Genomic DNA, 20,508 nt, shown 5'->3' on the forward strand with positions numbered 1-20,508 from the left:
CACATCGACTTATACATCACTATCAACAATTGCACTTCTACACAGCATTATGCAGTACGGAACGAAGTTCTCTGTGGTCTATTGGAGGTGAACAGCACATGCGTCGAAAGTTATTGTTTTCTGATACAAATTTGACCTGATTTGATAATGACGCTGTACCGTCAAACACTGGGCTTCCTTGCTGCGAACTGCGGGAAATGGTGAACGATCGTACTCAGCAATGTGTGTTAACTGAGGTTAACTGAGTTTGGAGGAGTTGCTGCCTCTCCTCCTTTAGCGGGCTCTGAAATGAATAAAGATTGTTTTACACATTAGTAAAACCATCAACACACAGCATAAAGAAAGTTAATAAAACATCAAGCAAAGCCCCAAGGATATACCGATCGGACCAACTGATCGCTATCTTAAGATGCCTTAACTGCTCATATACATCTGCTTTATCTTAATGGGCTAGTTTTAATTGCGCGGAGTTAATAACAAAAAAACTGATTCAACATCTCGAAACGCTACGCTTTATAGCTGTGTTTGTCCGCTCACCGCCGCCGTGGCTAATTGTGGTTAACCTCAGCCGGCTGGTACCCGCTTTGGTCAGATTTGCATCAACCCTTGTGCAACCACATCAAAACGATCACCACTTGTTAGTGGACGGTGTGTAGAAGGGTCGCAAAATCAAACTGCACATTCCGGTCCGGTACGGACTATATGGCGTGTGCCCTCTTGCATTGCATTGGAATCGGCATTGGCCGGGTAGGATCCGGTATCTGATAATTCCGTTCATCCCACCACGATGGTGAGCACACGCGTACGATGAGAATGACCATTTCAATTGCTTCAATTATCACCACCGATGTGCACACTGCAGTTTGAGCCTCCATTTCCAGAGCAGAGCATCGTGTGCAGCAAAGACAAATGAGTAAATAAATAAAAATTAAACCTCAAACCTTAACACCGATGGTGGATTCGTTTCTGAATGGTGAAGCTTCCGTTGGAGGGGTTCTATACGATCTTTGCTCGCAACGTGACAAAAGCAGCCTGCCGAAAACTTCAACCGTCCAACAGTAAACCAATTAGGTGCAACAATTTATCTCCACCATCACAAGAACGGTGATGTCATCGATCGCGATACGCATCGGTCACTCCAAGTTGACCCCTGGAAACATGTGTCCAAAGTGAACTGCAACGACCGCAGCAGTGAACGTCACCCGTCGATTGGGAAATGGAATTGCATGGAATTGGCAGATGGACAATCGCGTACGCTTAGCGTACTCGCGCTCCATAGAGTCACCGAGAGATCACGCAACACGTTCAAGCGATCGTCCGTCTTTTTTTTTCACCCCAGCGTTTGTGTGTGAACCACTTCATCTGAAAGCGTCACGTCATCACTAGTGTTTTCGGGCAAAGAGATATTGCTCTCGAAACGATGAAGCTCATTATGCAAAAAAAAATCCTGCGCAGTTATTGTGGCCCGCATCGTTCGAACCAGTTTGGAGTCGTTTTACGCCGGCACAAAGTTCATGTAAAGTTCATGCCATTTTGCTGATGGTATCTCGAGCATCTTCGAGTCACCTTCGAGCAAGTCAGTGCCGGTATTTGTTCAACACCTTCTGGATGGATGGATGGAAGGTGTTCCCATTACTAGGTTACGCATTTTTTTGGGATTTACTTTAATGGTCAGGAGTCCCACAACGAAGCTATCCTTGCCACTTTCGCTTCGTTCGAGAAAACTAGCAGTGGACATCTTGAAGTCCATCATTTAACTCGTCTTCAATGATAGGACATGCAGCTCAGTTCCACCTACAGTGCCGCTTAACTTGAGTCATGTTAAAGGAAGAAGCCATTATAAGGAAGCAACGAATTAAGACACTTACGGCATAGTACTGCCGGCATCTTCAGACCTACACTCTTGAGATCTAAACCCCTGCCTAGAACAAGAGATGAAGTCATTCTGATCTGACTTGATATGGTCGTGCTTTATCATGGCGCTCTCAGAACGTTTGAACCGGCACGTTTTGAATATTTATTAGCTCTTCAGCACCGCCACGATGGTTGTAGGAGTTTACGATACGACAAACCTTAACATTCCCAACATGCGATCACTCTTGCTCACTAGAGTCGTCCAACAAGTGAACCATAATATCACATAGTTTATATCAAAAAGAAAACACTGCTTTGGGTAGGAAGAAATCTATGCATTCCAATTTAATCTCGCTGATGTTGATGACTAACAACAATACATGCTGGACGATCCTAAAATCGCATTCACGATCGAGGTCCCACGCGATAATGGGACCTAATTTATGATGACTTAATTTTCAGCTTGTTAACGACCAATTAGCGCTGAATATGTGCTTTTTCTGCGATCCGTAACCCCGCAATCGTTGCGGTATGATCAGCGATCTTTGCCGTTCGAAGGTATATTAAAGGAATACAAATCCTCCTCTAAAAATAACTCACGAACCGAGAAGTGATACAGCTAGCGGCCTCCAAATGCGCATTCCTTGGCGGTGCTGGAAGCAGGACCTACTAACCACAGTTTCTCGCAGAGCTGTTTCCTCCGAACGTTTGAGGTCATTTTTTCGAGGCGTGAATTTTGCCGGCATAAAGCGGGTTGAGGTGCGAAAGGACCGACTAAAGCTTAGGAGCGAAAGATGTAGGATTTCCGCAGGCGGTTTAGGACGAAGAAAAGAAGGGGCTGGTATCTACATAGCCGATAGAGAGGGTGGTGTTGCTGCACTGGGAATCACACAAGGCAAGGCGAACAGAAAAAAACAGTTCCAGTGTGCAAAAGATTTAAGAGCAAAAAACCCTCAAAACGCAGAATGGAATAAACGGAGCAAAAAACCGACACCCTACTTCTTATGTGCCACACTTTCCGCCGTTCTCTCTACCCCTTTTTGGGCCACGTCGAATGTCCCTATCCGATCGGCGGTGGATGCTGAGCAGCAAGTATAGGAAAAAGCTCAGGAATAAAAAGGTTTTTAATTTTTGCGACCGCAGCCATTCCGCAGCAGACTGGCGGCATTGGGGAAAGTGTGCGGTAAACATTCCGAAATCTTGTTCTGGCGAACTTTTCCTCGCCAGTTCGCTTCGCACGCTTGACGCTTGATGGTGATAAATAATCCGTAGGGAGAGCATGAAAGCAACAGTGAAAGAAAAAAAATACACACACACACACACACAAGAACACACGAGAGAGTTTCTTCCCGGTGAAGCAGAAGTATGCATCAAAAAAACCGCAACGCCAAATTGTGGCAAAAATGTTAATGCCCGCACACGTTCCGTTCACGTTTCGTACTCGCTTTTCAGTTTGCTTTTTTTTTGTTTTGCTTCCGCTCTGCCTACGGAGGATAACGAGGTAGAGTGGGTCCTTCCAAATTAAGTTTCACAGTTTATCGCCTTCTTGTAGGCTAAGAATAATCCAATTAAAAGAATCCCTTAGAATTTGACGCATTCGTCAAGCAAGAGCTAGATCGCAACTCAGATCACTCCAGAGTGGAAGATCAATCAATCGATCAATTTGAAAAAGATAATTGATGCTGCATGTGTCCTAAAGCGCTTGTCCGAAGCTTAAAGAATGTGTTCGTTCATAGACGCGTTTTTCACGCATTGTACTTCACATGAAAGCTTCTCCAATGCCGTGTGACTTACCGACCACTTAAGGCTAATAAATTGCTTTTTGGAGTCCTTTTCTGTAAGTGACGGAACCACTCGTTTAACGATACCTACTACCGATATCGGTCGATATTGAATACATCCGATCAGTAAGTCCACTAAACAACACACTTGTCACGCACTACACATCCCGAATGCACTGTTTATTATCTACCCGTTAATTGGACCCCGCTCGATGTCCGAGACTTGATGTTAAGTTATGCAACGATGCAGCGAGTGCAGTGTGCTTTAAATTGCAGTTCTTTACCAAAAATGTAACTTCATCTTAATGATCACTAACCGATTTTTTAGTAGACGACCATGGGCGAGATCACGATCACTTGTATGCACACCAGCAGTAAAGTGAGATCGAAAAACCCGGCAGGAGCGATGGAAATCACGTTCGCACGGTTCGGCGGTTGAGATTGGTTTTGTCTCGTCTATGCTGCGGCAAGCGATGCTCAAGCATCCATGCGTGAAATGCGTTCTCTGAGAGCATGCAGGGTTTTTCGCGCGACTTTTCAGGATCATTTGTGGTGAACAAACAATTGAATAGGCAATTTGCATTGCAGGTTTCATGACATTACTCTAGCCTTAAGGAGTATTAAAATAAAGTATTCAATTTGAAAACGAAACAATTCAGTAAATGAATTTTAACGTACTCGAACGTCTACGACTATGTTGCTAACACCCCTGTTAAAAATCGAGAGAGTGGAAAACTGCGAGAGAACTGTACGAGCTAAAGGTACACGTACACGGCCTACTCTTTTGAAGTTCTTAGCTCCTGTACAATATCCTTTAAAATAAATTTACGATACAGATTTCTCGTCCCAAAAGCTTCCCCCAAGGTTTTATAATGTATATCCCCCATGGTTTCAAAAAGCCATAATTTATGTAAAATTGCACTAACCATTAGCCATACTTTGACAAATTAGAGTGCAAACATGACGATAAATGTTTCCAATAGGTACAAGCTAACATTTGGCTATAACTCCAACCAGGTAGCATTTTTTCAGCTAAGGAAGTTTTAGCAACATGATAATAATAAACTAATAACTCCACGAGTTTGTATATTTTTCAATGGTCATCTTAAGTGCTTGTAGCAATTAAAAAAATAAATCATTGCATTTTTCTCGAAAATGCACCGAAAGAAAGGTCCGAAATGTCAAATTAAACCACAACAAAAGCCCTTAGGTGGTGGTCACGTGTCTTTCAGCAAGACAGGCGCTCGCCCATAGTGCCAAGTCAAAATTGTGTCAAGGGTAGCTTCAAACCCTGTGGGATGGACTACAAAATATTTTGCCCTAGAATAATCCAAACGCGCATTTCTTTTCTACACCGCCTTTAACAACTGTGAATGTGTTCTTACAGCGGAGAAAAACAAAGTCTCAGAAGAGCGCGAAGGTACGACAAACAGTGCAATGTACGAAAGGGATAGGTATAATATCATACCAAGAGCCGCTCAGTATATGTGGTCAGCTGGTGTGAACCTGGCAGTTGCGGGGTAAAAATTGTTCCTTGGGACTTAGAGCGACGATGGAGTAATTTTTTGCAGTGTTTTCAATGTGTGCTCGACTGCAACTAGTCCCAATCTGCTTTCCAACGAGCGCAATGGTACAGTGCCAGTGAGGAAGTAATCGTGTACTTGCGGCAGCATTTGTTCCGGTTCCTGTCCCCATTCCGTAGTGTGCAGCGCAAACCTAACGCAACCGTGTAATGGTGGTGCGAATTTTGACTTCGGCCCGGATCCATCTGCCACCCAACAGATCGTCCACTGCGTGGCTCCTGCTACTGCTGGTGGTGGCCACCGTCGACCTCGGTACCGGACCTTGGCTCGGTCAGGTGGACGGCGGTGCGGTCGGGCTGCGGGAAAAGCTGAGCGTCTACGAGCAACGGCTGTACAAACGGCAGATCGAAGAAAGTGAAAACAGTGGCCTGTACGATGCGACCGATTCCGTAATTTCGCTGACTGCGGCCAACCTGAAACAGCAGGTGTTTAACCAACCCCATGCCTCGCTGGTCGAGTTTTACAACTCCTACTGTGGCTTCTGCCGCCGGTTCGCACCTATCTGGAAGCAGCTGGCCACGGACATTCTTGGCTGGCAGAAGCTGGTTCGCGTGACGGCGCTGGACTGCTCGCGGGATGAAAACAATGCCGTCTGCCGGGAGTTCGAAGTAATGGCCTATCCGACGATCCGGTTCTTTTCCCCGTACTATACGGATGGCGAACAGAAGATAGGTGAGCAGACAGAGTGTTTTGCATAATTCGTGGAACCACTATCATAATCAACTTGTTATGATGACCCCGGGAGCAGCAGATTGCTTGTTTTTCTTGCTATTTTTAAGGAGTTCCAGAACAAAAATAGTTTGTCGATTAGCAAAACGTTACCAAAATCGTTATAGATTGAATGAAGAATTGGAGTTCGAGATTAATTTTTAATGCTTGCCACCTGTGTGCACCTGTGTTACGGTTCCGGCGTATCGTTAAACCGTGAACAGTGTTTTCCTTTGTATCGAACTGCCATGTTGTTGATTCAGCCGGAATTGTGTACACATCGACAGTTTTCTCTAGTCAAAGGGATTGTTTTTTTTTTGGTAAAAATTTACCTTCATTCAATAAACCACAACAATACGGTCTTTTAAAGGCGAAGGCACCTTGGATTGACTTTCGTTGGACTATTAGTTCACAATCTTTAGATTTGGATATGGAAAATATTAAAATGTTTGAGTAAAAAGTTGGTCATCTTCATCTTGTTACCAAACGTTCCAAACATCCCATACTACGTTTAAATAGATTAAAGTACATCGTAATTTACCCAATCAAACATGAATTCCCCCCCTAAGACACATAAAAAATGCTATCAGTTCCGCAGGTCCGTTTTCTCCTTCATGCTGCGTTCTTCCATTTGAAATGATGATGTCGTAATGCGCCCACACACCTGTTAACGAATGACACCGAAGTCTGGCGTTGTAGCTTTCGTTATCAAAAACCATTACATACTTTTTCTTCCCTTTCCGATTTGACAAGGGAAAACAAACGTGCCATCGCCCGGGGGCAAGTATACATTTCATGCCCAGTTCCGTTTGGCGTTGCAAATCACAACCACGTTGTTTTTTATGCTTCTTTCCCTGCTTTTGAGTTGCAAACTGCAACAAACTGCAATCCATGTATTTGTTGCACGCGTCGTATATTGTTTATCGTCTGCAGCACAAAATCGCCATCGTGTGCATTCTTGTACGTTGGTTGATCAGCTTTACGTTCTCCGATAGATTCAATTACGGGTTCAGGATTCTACTCTAATAGGCCACAATAGCCTTATTCTGCCCTCTCTGACGACCTCTGCAACGCTTTATCTCCCCACCCAGAAGGGAATGCTTTGTATGCACCTCTATGCCGTATGGTCGTTTGGGTGATCTTGAATTAAGCCATTTAGAATCCCACACTTGAAACGACTCAATTATCCGCAATTTCGCAAATGATGATAAATTGAATTCTTTGTGGGTGATGATATTGAACGTAAGAAGATTTCTACGCAAGCGGACCGTCAAAAGTCAAGTCAGGAGATATCTTAACGGGAAATGTTCTCAACTTTTTTTTTCTTTCACTCCACTCCATAGGAAACCCAGTGAAAGAGCACGATGAACAACGCATTATCGATCGGTTGGTCGAATACATGCTGCGCGTCGAGAACAAACCGACCAACTGGCCCAACCTTACCGCCATCAATCGTACGGACGATAAAGCGACTCTGTTCGAAGCCACCTCCATCGGTGCTACTAAGCCAAAGTACGTGTATCTGATTAACGAGAAGGACGTGAACGCGACGACCGGTTTGCAGGTGATCCTCGATTTCCACGACACACCAGACGTTGTCGTTTACCGGGTGCACGACCCATCCCTTACCACGAACGGTCTCTCGGTGGTGGATGGTTCATCGCTGAGCGTCATCAACCTACCAATTGACGAATTCTCCCGGGAGAAAGTTCGCGAAGCGATCCGATCACACCTGCGCCAGCATAACATAATCGTGACGGACGTGTCGACAAAATCCGCCAAAAAAGCCGGAGAAGGTGCAGCTGGTACGACCGAACAGAACATATCGGCCCTGATGGAACAAAAGCAGGAAGCGGCAATACGAGCTAAGGTAAAGGAACTGGGGGCTGCCGTTGTGTATCAGGCTGATTTGGAGGAAGCGGTACGGTTTGCACTCTTCCATGAGATTGGACGGTTCCGAACGATCGAGGGTGAACGGTTGGTGGCGTTGCAGAACTTTTTAAACGTGCTCGTGCGCTACTTCCCCTTCAACGACAATGGCCGACGGTTCCTTACGGAAGTACGCCAGTACGTACTAAACACCGGCGAGGAACGACTCGATGGGGAAGCATTTGTGGCGCGTGTAAAAGCGCTCGAAACCGAGCGAAAGCCGGTGTTCTCCTCCAATCATTGGATTGGTTGTTCCGGGTCGAAAGAAGGATTGCGTCGCTATCCGTGCGGTTTGTGGACGCTGTTTCACTATCTAACGGTGCAGGCCGCCGAGAGTGATCTGTCCAACAACCCACTGGAAGTGTTGGAAGCGATGCATGGTTACATTAAGCACTACTTCGGGTGTTCTGAGTGCTCGCAGCACTTCCAGCAGATGGCCGATCAAAATCGTATCTGGCAGGTGGGTACGAAGGATGACGCCGTACTGTGGCTTTGGTCAAGCCACAATGAAGTGAATAAGCGTCTTGCGGGCGATGCAACTCAGGATCCGGAACATCCAAAAGTGCAATTCCCGACCACAAGCGATTGTACGCAGTGTAGACGCAAGATCCTCACCAACCACCACAACCACCAGCAGTACACGATGGAAGACGGTAACGAGTGGAACCTGACAGAGGTGCTGCTCTACCTTAAGCACATGTACGCGTACGATCGACGCAATTTGTTCGGTCTGCATGATAGCAGCCTCGCGCCACAGGGTTCAGACGGTCGATCGGAATGGGGTGGCGCTGCTGCATCCGGTGCCCAAACAAGCTACCACTCGTACGGTAATGTGCTCAGTGACATCGACATCCGCTTCAGTGCGCTGTTGTACGTAACCTGCATCGTGATGATAGTGATTGCGATCAAGATGGTTGTGAAACGTGGCTATCGAAAGAAGATGTACCCACACGATATCCTGGGTAAGGTGTAAAAATAGACTAGACAGGAAACCCAAAAGACATCAATCCCCTTTTCTGCATAACATTCCGAGACTATTCATGCGAAATGCTTTGAATAAGAAGGGGGTGCTACGGTTAAACTATTCCACAGATCCTCGACCTTCGAGGACTAGTACTGATGATTTCACGAATTCTATTTTATCCTTGCCAAACGCCTGGAAAAGAATGGTGTGTAATGGACGCAGCTCAACCGCCCAAAAGCCATCTAGTTCAAAAGGAGCTAACAGACCCTTTACGCTCTACTTTTTATTCTGACGTGCTCGTCTCCCGTCACGGGTGAAGTTAAAGTTATTAAAGATAAATAAATCCTCATAAAATGCAAACATTTCTGGATTCCATCCTGAAAGAAAACGAAACATGTTATTCCTCGTCAGACGCAGCAATACCTACCTCTGGTTTCTGTCATGTTTCGGATAACTGAGGAGTCTCTCATGCATATCCGAAGTTTAACTTAACAATACGGTTGAATTTTTATTTTAAATCCTTCGCCTAGCATGTTTCTCCTTTTGCTTATGTGTCGTATGTCCGCCTCCATTAACCCCGTCCTTATTCCTTGGATGCCATCATTTGTATCAGATTACCCGAGAACTTTTCGATTCGCCTCAGTTCCGACAAGACCTCTGTTTTGTACTGTATGCACTTGGCATTGTCGGTCAGCTTCAACAAAACAGCACCTCGTTGGTGCGTGTACTTCATCGTAAACCGACACTGGCACGGATTCGCCATGTACATGTTTTCCGCCGCAATCTCGAAATCTTCCCACGACTTTACAAACACCATCTTTATGTCGCGAATGTGCTAATATTACTATCCCTAGTGCTTCTGGATTAAAGTACGAGTATCCTTGTAAATACGATACAGTTCCGGCAGGACACGTTTTATCGCACGGTAGTTCTGTTTTCTTGGCTAATTGTTCGTAAATTTCGTATTTCCAATGTATGTTGTGTCGTGTACTGTCAAATTTGACGCTACGCAAAACGTCATCAATCGTGGCGGTCTTCCATTCAGCATAACTGTCAGCACAAATTCAGCTGACTATCTGTACATCTTGGGTGATTTTTAAAACAATAAATTTCCTAGAAAATGCACATTCATGAAAATCAATTCGTTATACGATTGAGTGTAATTTTATGCAAACAAACTCATTCTCCCGCTGCATTCTTGATAATGGTTTCTTTTAAATAACTTTAATTAATTCCCCTATTCCCTCATCACCTTGGTCATGCTTAGCGTAAACAAACATTTTCAAGATCGTCTGCAGGCAACGGGATTGGGATGAGAAAAAAGGTGCTAACTACTCATGTGGCGTGTCCTACTTCTTCACGATCAATCGCTTGCAACGGGGCGATGGCAGCTAGGTAATACGCCGTTTGGAAAACTGCTGTGACTAATCCACGTACAACAACCAACGGAAGGAAGAAAAACCATACACAGTACAATGTTCCCGTGGTTCGACATTCGCACGATCAATCTGATCAACTTTCTGTTCGTCAACCTGATCGTCACCGTTGTGGTTCTGGGTGGACTATTGGCAACTATCGAGAAGCATCTACCAACAGCCATTCGACAGACGTTTCGCTACGGTAAACATGCACTTAAAGGTACGCCGGATCGTTTGGTGTCTTTGCTGGAGGTCCCCAAGGCATGGTTCAAACACTTCTACGTCTTTGCTGCTGCTTGGGCGCTAGCTGGGTTTGCTGTGATGATGGGAACGTACATTTCTGGCAAACCAGCTCCTGAGTACGTGATAACATTCCTCGATACCATGGCTACAAATAAGCGCATGGTGCGTACGACACCGACCGAAACAATGATTGCCATGACGCTGATCACGTTACAATGCTTACGACGGTTCTACGAAACCTGGTTCGTGCAGGTGTTTTCCAGCAAGTTGAAAATCAACCTTTCGGCGTACCTCGTCGGATACATTCACTACTTCGGCACGGTCGTGGCAATCCTTTCTCAGGCAGAAGGATTCACCCGCATGGGTCCCGTATCGCTACCTACCAATGGGTATCGGTTTGAGCCCACCTTATCATTAGGTTTAGCTATCGGAGTGTTTTATTACGCCTGGTTCCACCAGTATCGTTCAAACGTTATCCTAGCCAACTTGCGCAAAGACAAAACTGGAAAGGTGGTCAACCATAAGCACAGCCTACCGACCGGGGACTTCTTCGAAGTCGTTTCCTCGCCGCACATGTTCTTCGAGATCGTGATGTACGTCGTGCTGTTCGGGGTGTTGCATCGGAACAGCTCGATGGTTTACGTGCTACTATGGGTGCTTTCGAATCAGCTGATGAACTCGTGGCTCACACACCAGTGGTACGTGGAAAACTTTCCCAACTATCCGAAGCAAAGGAAAGCTCTCGTACCTTACGTGCTGTAAGTGCGATTAAAAGGGACAAGTTCACTTTAACGGGTTCCAGGTGCTGGGAATGTCAGGACAAAGCGGGTACGTTAAAAAAAATGTTGCAAATGGTGCTAAGCAAATAAGTAACATACGACGTATTTATTACCTTTAAAGGTTCTACAAAATTATTAAAATGTTGATTTTCTATCTTTCAATACATTGTTTGGCTTTGGCTATAATCATTTGCGTTGGCTTTAGTTACAACCGCGAAAGAAAGTGTGGAAAACGTTTTTAAATACCGAAGCAATCATAACTGAATAAAAAAGGGAAATCTAATTTTGGCCAATATATCACACGCGACAAAACCACTGTGCAGTCCTTTCGTGAAAGACCGCTACGCGGCGCCACTCTGATACGGCGAAAGAATTTCGGTCCGCATCAATTGATTTGTGTTGTGCTTGTCGACGCGCTCGAAAAAACGATCCAAATTAGTGCGGTTAGCAAACGAATCCCGTGCAAAAAATATTATTCGAAAAGAAAGTTCTACGTTTCAGCAGTTTTTCAACGAGTCGGGCGTGTTGAAAGCTTGTTTAAATTGAACCCAGAGTTTGTTGGTGGTACTTGGTGTGATAAGACAGTAAAACAGCAGCAATGGTTTGGGGGTTTGTTACTTGCGGCCCGAACGAGGCCTTGGTAGTATCAGGTACGGACGCTCCATCCTCTATTTCATCGCAAACCCACCCATCCCCCCAATCACGAATCACATGTGGCGTCAGATAGACGGCCATCCCCATCCCATTAGATAGCGTGCCGAGGAGCGGCAGGAGTGGATGCTTGGTGTGTTGTTGGTGCATGCGTCTCAGCAGAGTGACATCATTCTAATGTAAACCGGCCCCCGTGCTATAGGGGTGGTAAATACCCACCCTTCTTCGCGGTACTTAAATTAATTTCGAATAACAGCGGTATGGCGTGGATAAAAAGCATCATCTAAGCCTATTTACAAGAAGCTGCTGTAGGAAAAAACAACAACTAAAACAACGCACGTTTATTCAAAATTGTGAAGAACGGTGGAATTCTTTACAGCACCGAAGAGCATATCTGTAACATTTTTAACACTTTTATGGCCTCCCAGCGGACTTCACAAAACAGTCAGCTAGCAGCGACATTTTTAATATTAACATTTGTCCGTAGGCTACTGCAGCAACCTTAGATGAAAAAGGGAAACACGCTTGCATTACAGTACTGGAAAATCAATACGAAAAAAGGAACAGTAGGCCTTCATTCATATTGCCGTGTGTCCGCCGTTGCTGTTGACGAGCTGTATTCCGTTGCCTTTTTTTCATTAGCCCGTATAGTTGAAGCATGAAATAAACATCACAGAAAAACACACTTCACATAAAACAAAACACACTCACACACATAAAGAGAAAGATGAAATATAAAAATACATTTCGCCCCAATATGTTGGCCGCGCGCACGCTTCCGTGGAGTAAAAAGCTTGTCCCTGGTAGAGTGGGAAATGTTGGAAAACCGCCGCTATATGAGTGTGGCTGTGTGTTTTGTGCTGTCTATTATCTATTGGTGTCCTAAAAGTGTCACGAGGATATATCGATTTTTGCCTCATCCTTTCCCATTCCCCAACATGACGTCGTTAAATGTTCTTAAACTCTTTTATCTGCCCACTTTCGGCCGGTGTGATCGTCTTTGCATGGAATAATAATTCAGGACAGTTGCATTGCACGCTTGGACAAGCCGGTGCTTCAACGTTGTGTACCTGGGTCAACAGTTTATTTAGAAAGTGGCATGTTTACCAGCGGTTAGCGTGACACATTAACCTTCGAAGATAAATGGAGCAAAAATTTGGCGCAGTAATTAAATATGGTAGATAGTTTCAAACAATTGAAAACGAAATTAAAACATTTGAGTCACATTGGTAGTGAGGAAGCCAGGAAAAACAAGCCTCAACTGCAAACCATAACATCAGGAAAAACGCTACAACAATGAGATTATTTTTAGAATACCACAGGTATCCTATCGGTAGCGGAGCATATAGGTAGAAAAGGCGCTATGTACTGGTCAACGCCATCGATCAGTGTCTAGTCCCTCTTCCTGCTACCCAAAGAACATAACTTGCTCTCGGTTATGGTTACTAGGTTAATTGACATTTTCCGGCCTTCCATCCACAGGATGCTGCCACATGAAGCCACTGTTGGTTCCCGGTGGGCGGGCTTTCGTTTGGCCATCGATTCAACGCGTGCAGAGGTAAGTAAACTTCCCGTCCAAACGAGGCCTAACTCAAGTAACATTTGAAAACACAGAGACTTATGGCTTATGTTGTGCTATACTGATAAGCATAGTTAGCGAGTCAGATATCTTATCTGTAGCTTCGTTTCGGCATGTAGCGCCATAGCCTATTAACAACTGTGATTTGTTTTGTAGAATCTCACTCAACACCATGACACTGCAGGTGGAAAGCCCGACCGTGTACACTAGCCAGGGTGTACCGATTTCCGTAACCGGGATCGCACAAGTGAAGATCCAGGGCCAGAACGAGGATATGCTGCTGACTGCTTGCGAGCAGTTTCTCGGTAAACCGGAAGCCGAAATTCAGCACATTGCCCTTGTGACACTGGAGGGACATCAGCGTGCCATTATGGGTTCGATGACGGTCGAGGAGATCTACAAGGATCGCAAAAAATTCTCGAAGCAGGTGTTCGAAGTCGCTTCGTCTGATCTGGTAAACATGGGTATTACCGTAGTGTCCTACACGCTCAAGGATATTCGCGACGAGGAGGTAAGCCAATCAAAAGCGTATATATTCTCTACAATACAGATCCGGCTTATGCGCGCTCGTTGGTCAACTGCAAACCAAAGAAGTTTCTTTATCTCTTTACCGACGCCGTTGCGTCCAAAGGCGAGATTTTAGCTATACTTCCAGTCATCGTTAAACGAAACGTGTCCCACCATTAAGTTCCTATTCGCAGAGTTACCAGGCGTTCTGATTTTCCATCTTCTTTATCTATACACACACACACGATAACGATAACCTACGAACAGAGAGCTGTATCCTTAAATCTTTCCTGTACTTTCTTTCACTTTCTCTATCCACGGTCTCACTACTTGCTCTCACATTTATTCACATTCTTCTACTTTTCTATCTACTTTACTCTACTACATATCAGCTCTGTAACTAGGTTCTTATTATCACTCTCCGTAGTTTGTAGAAGCGTACAAATTTTAAAGCTCAATTAATATACAATTCGAATAGGTTCTACTAATAGACCTGACTGTTCCACGCGGTGCGCCTGTTGTTTTGTTTTTAATCCATATTAATTGATTATATGTTTTTTTTGTTTCATTTCCCGTGTACGTTTCAAGTTTGATGCGAATAATAGGGTAAGAAATTGATTACTTTTGGTTGTATTTCAAAATTTGTTGTAGGGTGTATAGGTGTAATAGCATCGTTAGGTATAACCTGTACGAATACTGAAAGTTGTTGTCAGATGGGATACTAACTGAAATACTAAAACTGTAATATTACCTCCCTTTACTAATTGTACTGCCATGGTCAGAAATGGTCAGAAATGCTATTAGACGTATAAAGATAACCATTCGGATATTGGATTAATATTACAGGTCGTTTAAAGATGTAATGTGCGCATCGCGTGATGAACTAACAGAACTATTGAAATTTTCCCGCTATTTTGAGCTTCAAGCTCTTCTTTGTGTTAACAGTCCCCAAATTAGATTGCATTTGTTAAGCTAAAAAGGGGTTAAGTTGATAAGTTTATGCTTTATGCTTCCATGTCTTCAATTTCTCAATGTTTTAAGTTCTCTTATCATAACTAACATCCACTACTCTATCGCCATCTTTCGCATTTGATCTGTGAGTAACCTATATTCCTTACATCCTCGTCCTGGAACAGATAAGAAAAGATCAATAGAACCAGACCAAAGACGTGCACATATCGTCCTTACAGTACGAATCCTTCTAGTTCTAGCTCTTGCTCTGCTCTCTGCGCTAGCGCTACCACCGCTAGCCGTGTTTGGTCTCTTGCCGTATCCTCCTTTTCATTGGTTCTCTCTTTTTCTTTTCTTCTTTTGTCTTTTTTCGTGTACCTCTTTAACCCGCTAACGAATAAAATAACAATGTGTTTTGATAATGTAAGGGTGCTAAGGTATGTGTTAATTCAACTCTCGACTGCATTTGTTTTTCCAGGGCAAGAAATCATATATTCTTTCCACCTGTATTAATGATTTACATTCGACATTCAGACATTCACCATGTTTCTTTTATTTTCCTTTTATCGCCCACATAACGGTCATACACTAGCTGCTAGTAGCTATCTAACACAAAGCGTACACTCTCGAACACACCAACCACCCCCATCGCGGTACCGAGAGGAAACAGCAAAAACCACCTCTCCGGTATCGCCTGTGTGAAAAATGCACACTATAGTTTTACAACCACCCGTGTTTAAATGTTTTTTAGCCCTCATCTGTAATATATTACTTTTGTACACACACACACCGTTGTATGTTGAGGAAGAACCGTTGCGCATTGTATACCTTCAACAGCTAAACAAGAACTACTTCATCCAATGGCTCGGTTTTTTAAATCCTCTTCAGTGCTAGTAGCAGTTGGGCAATAGAGCTGATAATGATTTCTTTTCCGTTTCGTGTTCTGTGCTCCTGTTTTGTTGTTGTACATATCAGTCAGTTTGCCAATTGAAAGGAAGTACCCTCACATTACTCCCAATCAATCTCGTGCGACAGGTTCAAGGGAACCTTCCTTGCAACAATGCATAAGAACACACAACATTTGAATGCTATACAGAGTTGAATCGCAGAGTTAAGAGCAGTGTGGAAAAAAAAGTTTCTATTTTCGGCATGTGCCTGTTGCTTTCTATAAAACCCAGAGTCGGGTAAAAATGATATGTGCAGATGTATTTTATGCTTTTGCTTTGTGCTTTCTCTGAAGTGGTTTCGGTCGTATCGAAACATACGGAATTTATTTTTAAGTTATTGATGTATGACTGCCCAAGATGTCTTGAAGTTATAGCGTCTGAAAGTACACAATCTCCAAGAAAGGACTTTTGCTTAACTCGTATTAAAACGTTAAACATAACAAATTATACGAAGCGAGGGTCTTAATCTATAAGCGATCGCGGTTTTGATCGCTACTACTTGTCGAGTGTCTGACGATGTAAATAGTATATTGCGTACTTGCAGTCGTGTACATACAAGACAACATTTACCGGTGGGTCATACATGTATGGCTTATTAATGCATACGCATGGCGATGATTCTCGCAAACGATTATGGCAATTGATTCGATTGTTCCGTCCAAATGCTTTAGTATTTGATAGTCCATTTCCCCAAGCTTACTAACTACGTACTATTAATGCTCTACTACTCGAATCGCTTAAGCGCATACTTCATAGTCGTTTCTAATAGAAACACGGAATTCCCTGCTTCGGTTTTCCTGCTGTGTATTTACGTGTATGTTACGTGCGCCTTCCGGGACAGTGTGATTTAATGTGTATGTATGTGTGTGTGTGTGTGCGTGTGTACATTTGGTTTTGTATCACTGTTTTGTTTTGTGGTTTTTGTTTCCGTTTAGAAGAATATTCTAGTGCGCAATATATTTCTTTTAGCCTTTTCCTCACATTGCCATCACCATGGCGCTTATGACGCTTTGAAGAAGAGAGATTAAGCCGATTGTGTTTTTTCCATTCTTTTCCCGTCTCCTTTACAACAACCTTTGCCGCAACAGGGATATCTGAAAAGTCTCGGTATGGCCCGTACGGCGGAAGTGAAGCGTGACGCGCGTATCGGAGAAGCGGAGGCCCGTTGCGATGCGACAATCAAGGAAGCGATCGCCGAGGAACAACGGATGGCGGCCCGCTTCCTGAACGATACCGAGATCGCGAAGGCACAGCGTGATTTCGAGCTGAAGAAGGCCGTGTACGATGTGGAGGTGCAGACGAAGAAGGCCGAAGCGGAGATGGCGTACGAGCTGCAGGCAGCTAAGACGAAGCAGCGCATCAAGGAGGAACAGATGCAGATTAAGGTGGTCGAACGTACGCAGGAGATCGCCGTACAGGAGCAGGAAATGCAGCGTCGCGAGCGCGAACTGGAAGCCACCATTCGTCGGCCGGCCGAAGCAGAGAAGTTCAAGCTGGAAAAGTTGGCTGAGGCCAACAAAACGCGCGTCATTCTCGAAGCCGAAGCCGAGGCAGAAGCGGTCAGTAATATGCTGTGAGTTCGCTTTTCTATCAGCTTTAACTCACAATGCTTTTGACACTTGCAGATAAAGGTACGCGGCGAAGCCGAAGCGTTCGCTATTGCGGCCAAATCGAAGGCCGAAGCAGAACAGATGGCTAAGAAGGCAGAGGCCTGGAGAGAGTACCGTGAAGCAGCGATGGTGGACATGCTGCTCGAAACACTGCCCAAGGTACTGGGGGCAATCAGCTGCTTGTACAGCCGGTGTATTTTAGTACAATACTAAACGCAATTCGCTTTTTTCAGGTTGCTGCTGAAGTTGCGGCACCACTGTCACAGGCGAAGAAGATCACTATGGTGTCTAGTGGCAACGGTGAGGTCGGTGCTGTGAAGCTGACCGGTGAAGTGTTACAAATCGTGAACAAGATCCCGGATCTGGTCAAGTCGATCACCGGGGTTGATATTTCGCGGGTAAATCAAAACCATAAGTACATCTAAAACATGCAAAAACGGCACACAAAAGCTCACACCTTTAACCTATACATCTCACATCGAACACATCTAAAACAATTCACTCACCAATCATCACCATTGCCAACATCGCACTAGCATACTAGTGGCGCTACAGCAAGCTCATTGGAACAATTGGAACCACCACCATACCCTTTCCTTACACTAAACTAAACTCCAAATGCTCTTTCATTGGATGAATAGCTAGTTAGCAATTATGTCGATCTAAAATGAAACACGCAGCTACGAAAAGATGGTGAAAGTCGTAGATACACCCGAAATAGCAGCTAGAGTAGTAGAATGAAGAATAGTAGAATTATGCGGTACCAGGATAATACGGTACCAGCAACAGCATAACAATTGCGCTGATTTAACTGACTGCTTGTAGAACGAATATGGCAAAAAAAACCATTCTAGTCGGATTAATCATACGGTCCGGTGGTAACAATGATCTAAATCCTAGTTTTGCTGGTAGTTTCCCCATTTTTTTTTCATTCGTGATTTTGATTTCCCTTGCCATTGTTTCTTATTTATCATTGTTGTTGTTACAGGCCGTATTTGATCTCCCATCTACGGAAGTGATGATGGAAATACACCCAGAAGTGATAGTTTAAGCTTTAGTTACTTTCCAAATAGTAGATTATGTATTAATTTATGCTAGGATAATTGGATTTCGTTTGTTTATGTTTTTTCCCATTGGTCTCGCATATATTCGATTAACAAATGTTCGAACTCAAAAACCTAACACAAAAACCCAATTCAACATACCGACACCTATTGTACCTACGAATTCCACCAACACCGATACGATAACACAGTACAAAACAAACAAAACGAACGGAACACATTTTAAATAATGCTTGTGGTCCTCTGAACTCTGTCGTATCATCTGTGCGAGGAAATGTTTGAAACGCGTGAGTCCCTCTGAAAAGTAGATCTTTGTAGTGTTTCGTTAATGGCATTAGCTCGTCAATCATTTCCAGTGTAAATTAGTTGCAGTTTATTATGATTAGAGGTTAATTATATCTTTCTGTTGATATAGTTTAACTCTATGTTCGTTAAATGTGATTTTTTACAAGTTGTTAAAGCAACTACTAGTGGTTTGTTGCTTTGCAAAAGTTAATTTCTTCTGCTCCAAATGTGAAAGGGCTCATTTAATCTCATCCTTTTCACATATCCTACATTAACACACTGACACGCTCACACTCTCACACATAATCCTTTTCGCCATACACACATTAATCGCAATGCGCTTGTGCTATGTTAAAATCGCTTTTTATACAACTTTTTTATGTTATCATTACTGTTTTGTGCTTATGTTGTAAACACCCCTAATTACGACCCCTCTTATTTTTCTAGTCCGTACACGCTGGTTAAGTGAGTGGTGAAAGGTTACGATTAAACATGAACAAGAATGCGCTAGCATCACTGTTCCACTTTCACAGTGTTTTGCATAACGTGGAGAAGCGAAGCGAAGGAAGAGAGAACACCCGGCGGTGCAAATGCGTCTGCGACGAACCCCAAGAACGATTAACCAGCCATTAAGAGAAGGGAGTTCGGGAACGATGTTAATGTTTGTATTCTCTGTATTTAATCGTTTTCTCATATTTAAACACAAAAATCGATGTTCTGCTGTGTGGGGTCCACGACACGTCACGACACAATATACTCAAATCCAGATGTGTGGCATTACATTTAGTTTATCTTTTCAACGCGCTTGAAAATCCCATTTGAACGTATGATTTCAAACGAACAAACCAATTGATACAGTGTGATTGCGAAACAGTACTTCCGTTTTGGTTAGCTCCAGTGCCGTACGCGCAAAGCCGTATGTTATATGTTATACCGTTTTACAAGTTTAAGTTGTTTGTATTATTATAATTTTCCAAGGTAAAGGGTAATGTAAGCATTGTTACATTTTTTTCCACAGTGCAAAGCGCGATTGCGACTCGTTCGATGATATATTCACACAATCCTCCAACAAATGCCAACAACCAGAGTGTAGATTTAATGTTTAGATTCCGCGCGAAGAAACAGGTGCAGGTTTACCAGTACCCAGTGCTGCTGGGGCACGTGGTCGAGTACATTGTTTTATCACATTTCAGTATCTCTTTATCTAGTCACTGCCACAAGCTAACTATTTTGCACAATAACTGTCATCATGTTTCGAACCAACCGTAGTGGTTGGTACTTTTAAAACATGGCATAATTTTTCATTAAAAAAAACATTTGTCGGACGGAAGATTCGGGAACGATTGAGAATGCTTCAATGTCCTAGTCAGGAGAAGCCTTACAACCATTACACATTAGCTTGATGATCATATTGAAAAGTTTATTTTAGGCAAAATTCGAAAACACCACCAGAGTAGCTAACCCGGAGCGAATGAAAGATAAATGTTTAGAATTCGAAACAAGAAAATCTCTCAGTCGCTATTAATGTTCTCGCATTGAATTAAAGAGCGCAAAACCTTAAACAGAAACAAAACAAAAAAAATGCTAAACCATTGTCCATCCATTGACTTGGCCTAGATGTGAAAATCGGTAAACTCTATATTCTAGCAAAAGAT

General features: G+C 43.6%; 4 protein-coding genes across 5 annotated transcripts; 3 read left to right on the forward strand and 1 right to left on the reverse strand.

Moving 5' to 3' along the window:
* The first annotated feature begins 5,367 nt into the window (after window positions 1-5,367).
* Window positions 5,368-8,828, forward strand: LOC128711528 (sulfhydryl oxidase 1). Its single transcript, XM_053806407.1, has 2 exons — window positions 5,368-5,890; window positions 7,270-8,828. The coding sequence occupies exons 1-2, from the start codon at window positions 5,368-5,370 to the stop codon at window positions 8,826-8,828; spliced, it is 2,082 nt and encodes a 693-aa protein (XP_053662382.1).
* Window positions 8,829-9,402: 574 nt separating this feature from the next.
* On the reverse strand, window positions 9,403-9,636 carry LOC128713811 (signal recognition particle 9 kDa protein). The gene has a single exon (XM_053808680.1). The coding sequence runs from the start codon at window positions 9,634-9,636 to the stop codon at window positions 9,403-9,405; it is 234 nt and encodes a 77-aa protein (XP_053664655.1).
* Window positions 9,637-10,294: 658 nt separating this feature from the next.
* On the forward strand, window positions 10,295-11,242 carry LOC128713836 (polyprenol reductase). The gene has a single exon (XM_053808706.1). The coding sequence runs from the start codon at window positions 10,295-10,297 to the stop codon at window positions 11,240-11,242; it is 948 nt and encodes a 315-aa protein (XP_053664681.1).
* Window positions 11,243-11,857: 615 nt separating this feature from the next.
* LOC128710916 (flotillin-1) lies at window positions 11,858-19,318 on the forward strand. 2 transcript variants are annotated; one of them, XM_053805780.1, is made up of 7 exons: window positions 11,858-11,909; window positions 13,393-13,468; window positions 13,646-14,015; window positions 16,983-17,453; window positions 17,520-17,663; window positions 17,738-17,902; window positions 19,301-19,318. In XM_053805780.1, exons 1-7 carry the CDS (start codon window positions 11,858-11,860, stop codon window positions 19,316-19,318), a joined length of 1,296 nt encoding a protein of 431 aa, XP_053661755.1. The 2 variants fall into 2 exon arrangements, with proteins under 2 accessions (XP_053661755.1, XP_053661756.1); XM_053805781.1 differs by having other exon boundaries at window positions 13,646-14,000.
* Window positions 19,319-20,508: the final 1,190 nt, after the last annotated feature.

Source organism: Anopheles marshallii, chromosome 3, assembly GCF_943734725.1.
Source record: "Anopheles marshallii chromosome 3, idAnoMarsDA_429_01, whole genome shotgun sequence".
In the NCBI taxonomy this organism is placed as follows: Eukaryota; Metazoa; Arthropoda; class Insecta; order Diptera; family Culicidae; genus Anopheles; species Anopheles marshallii.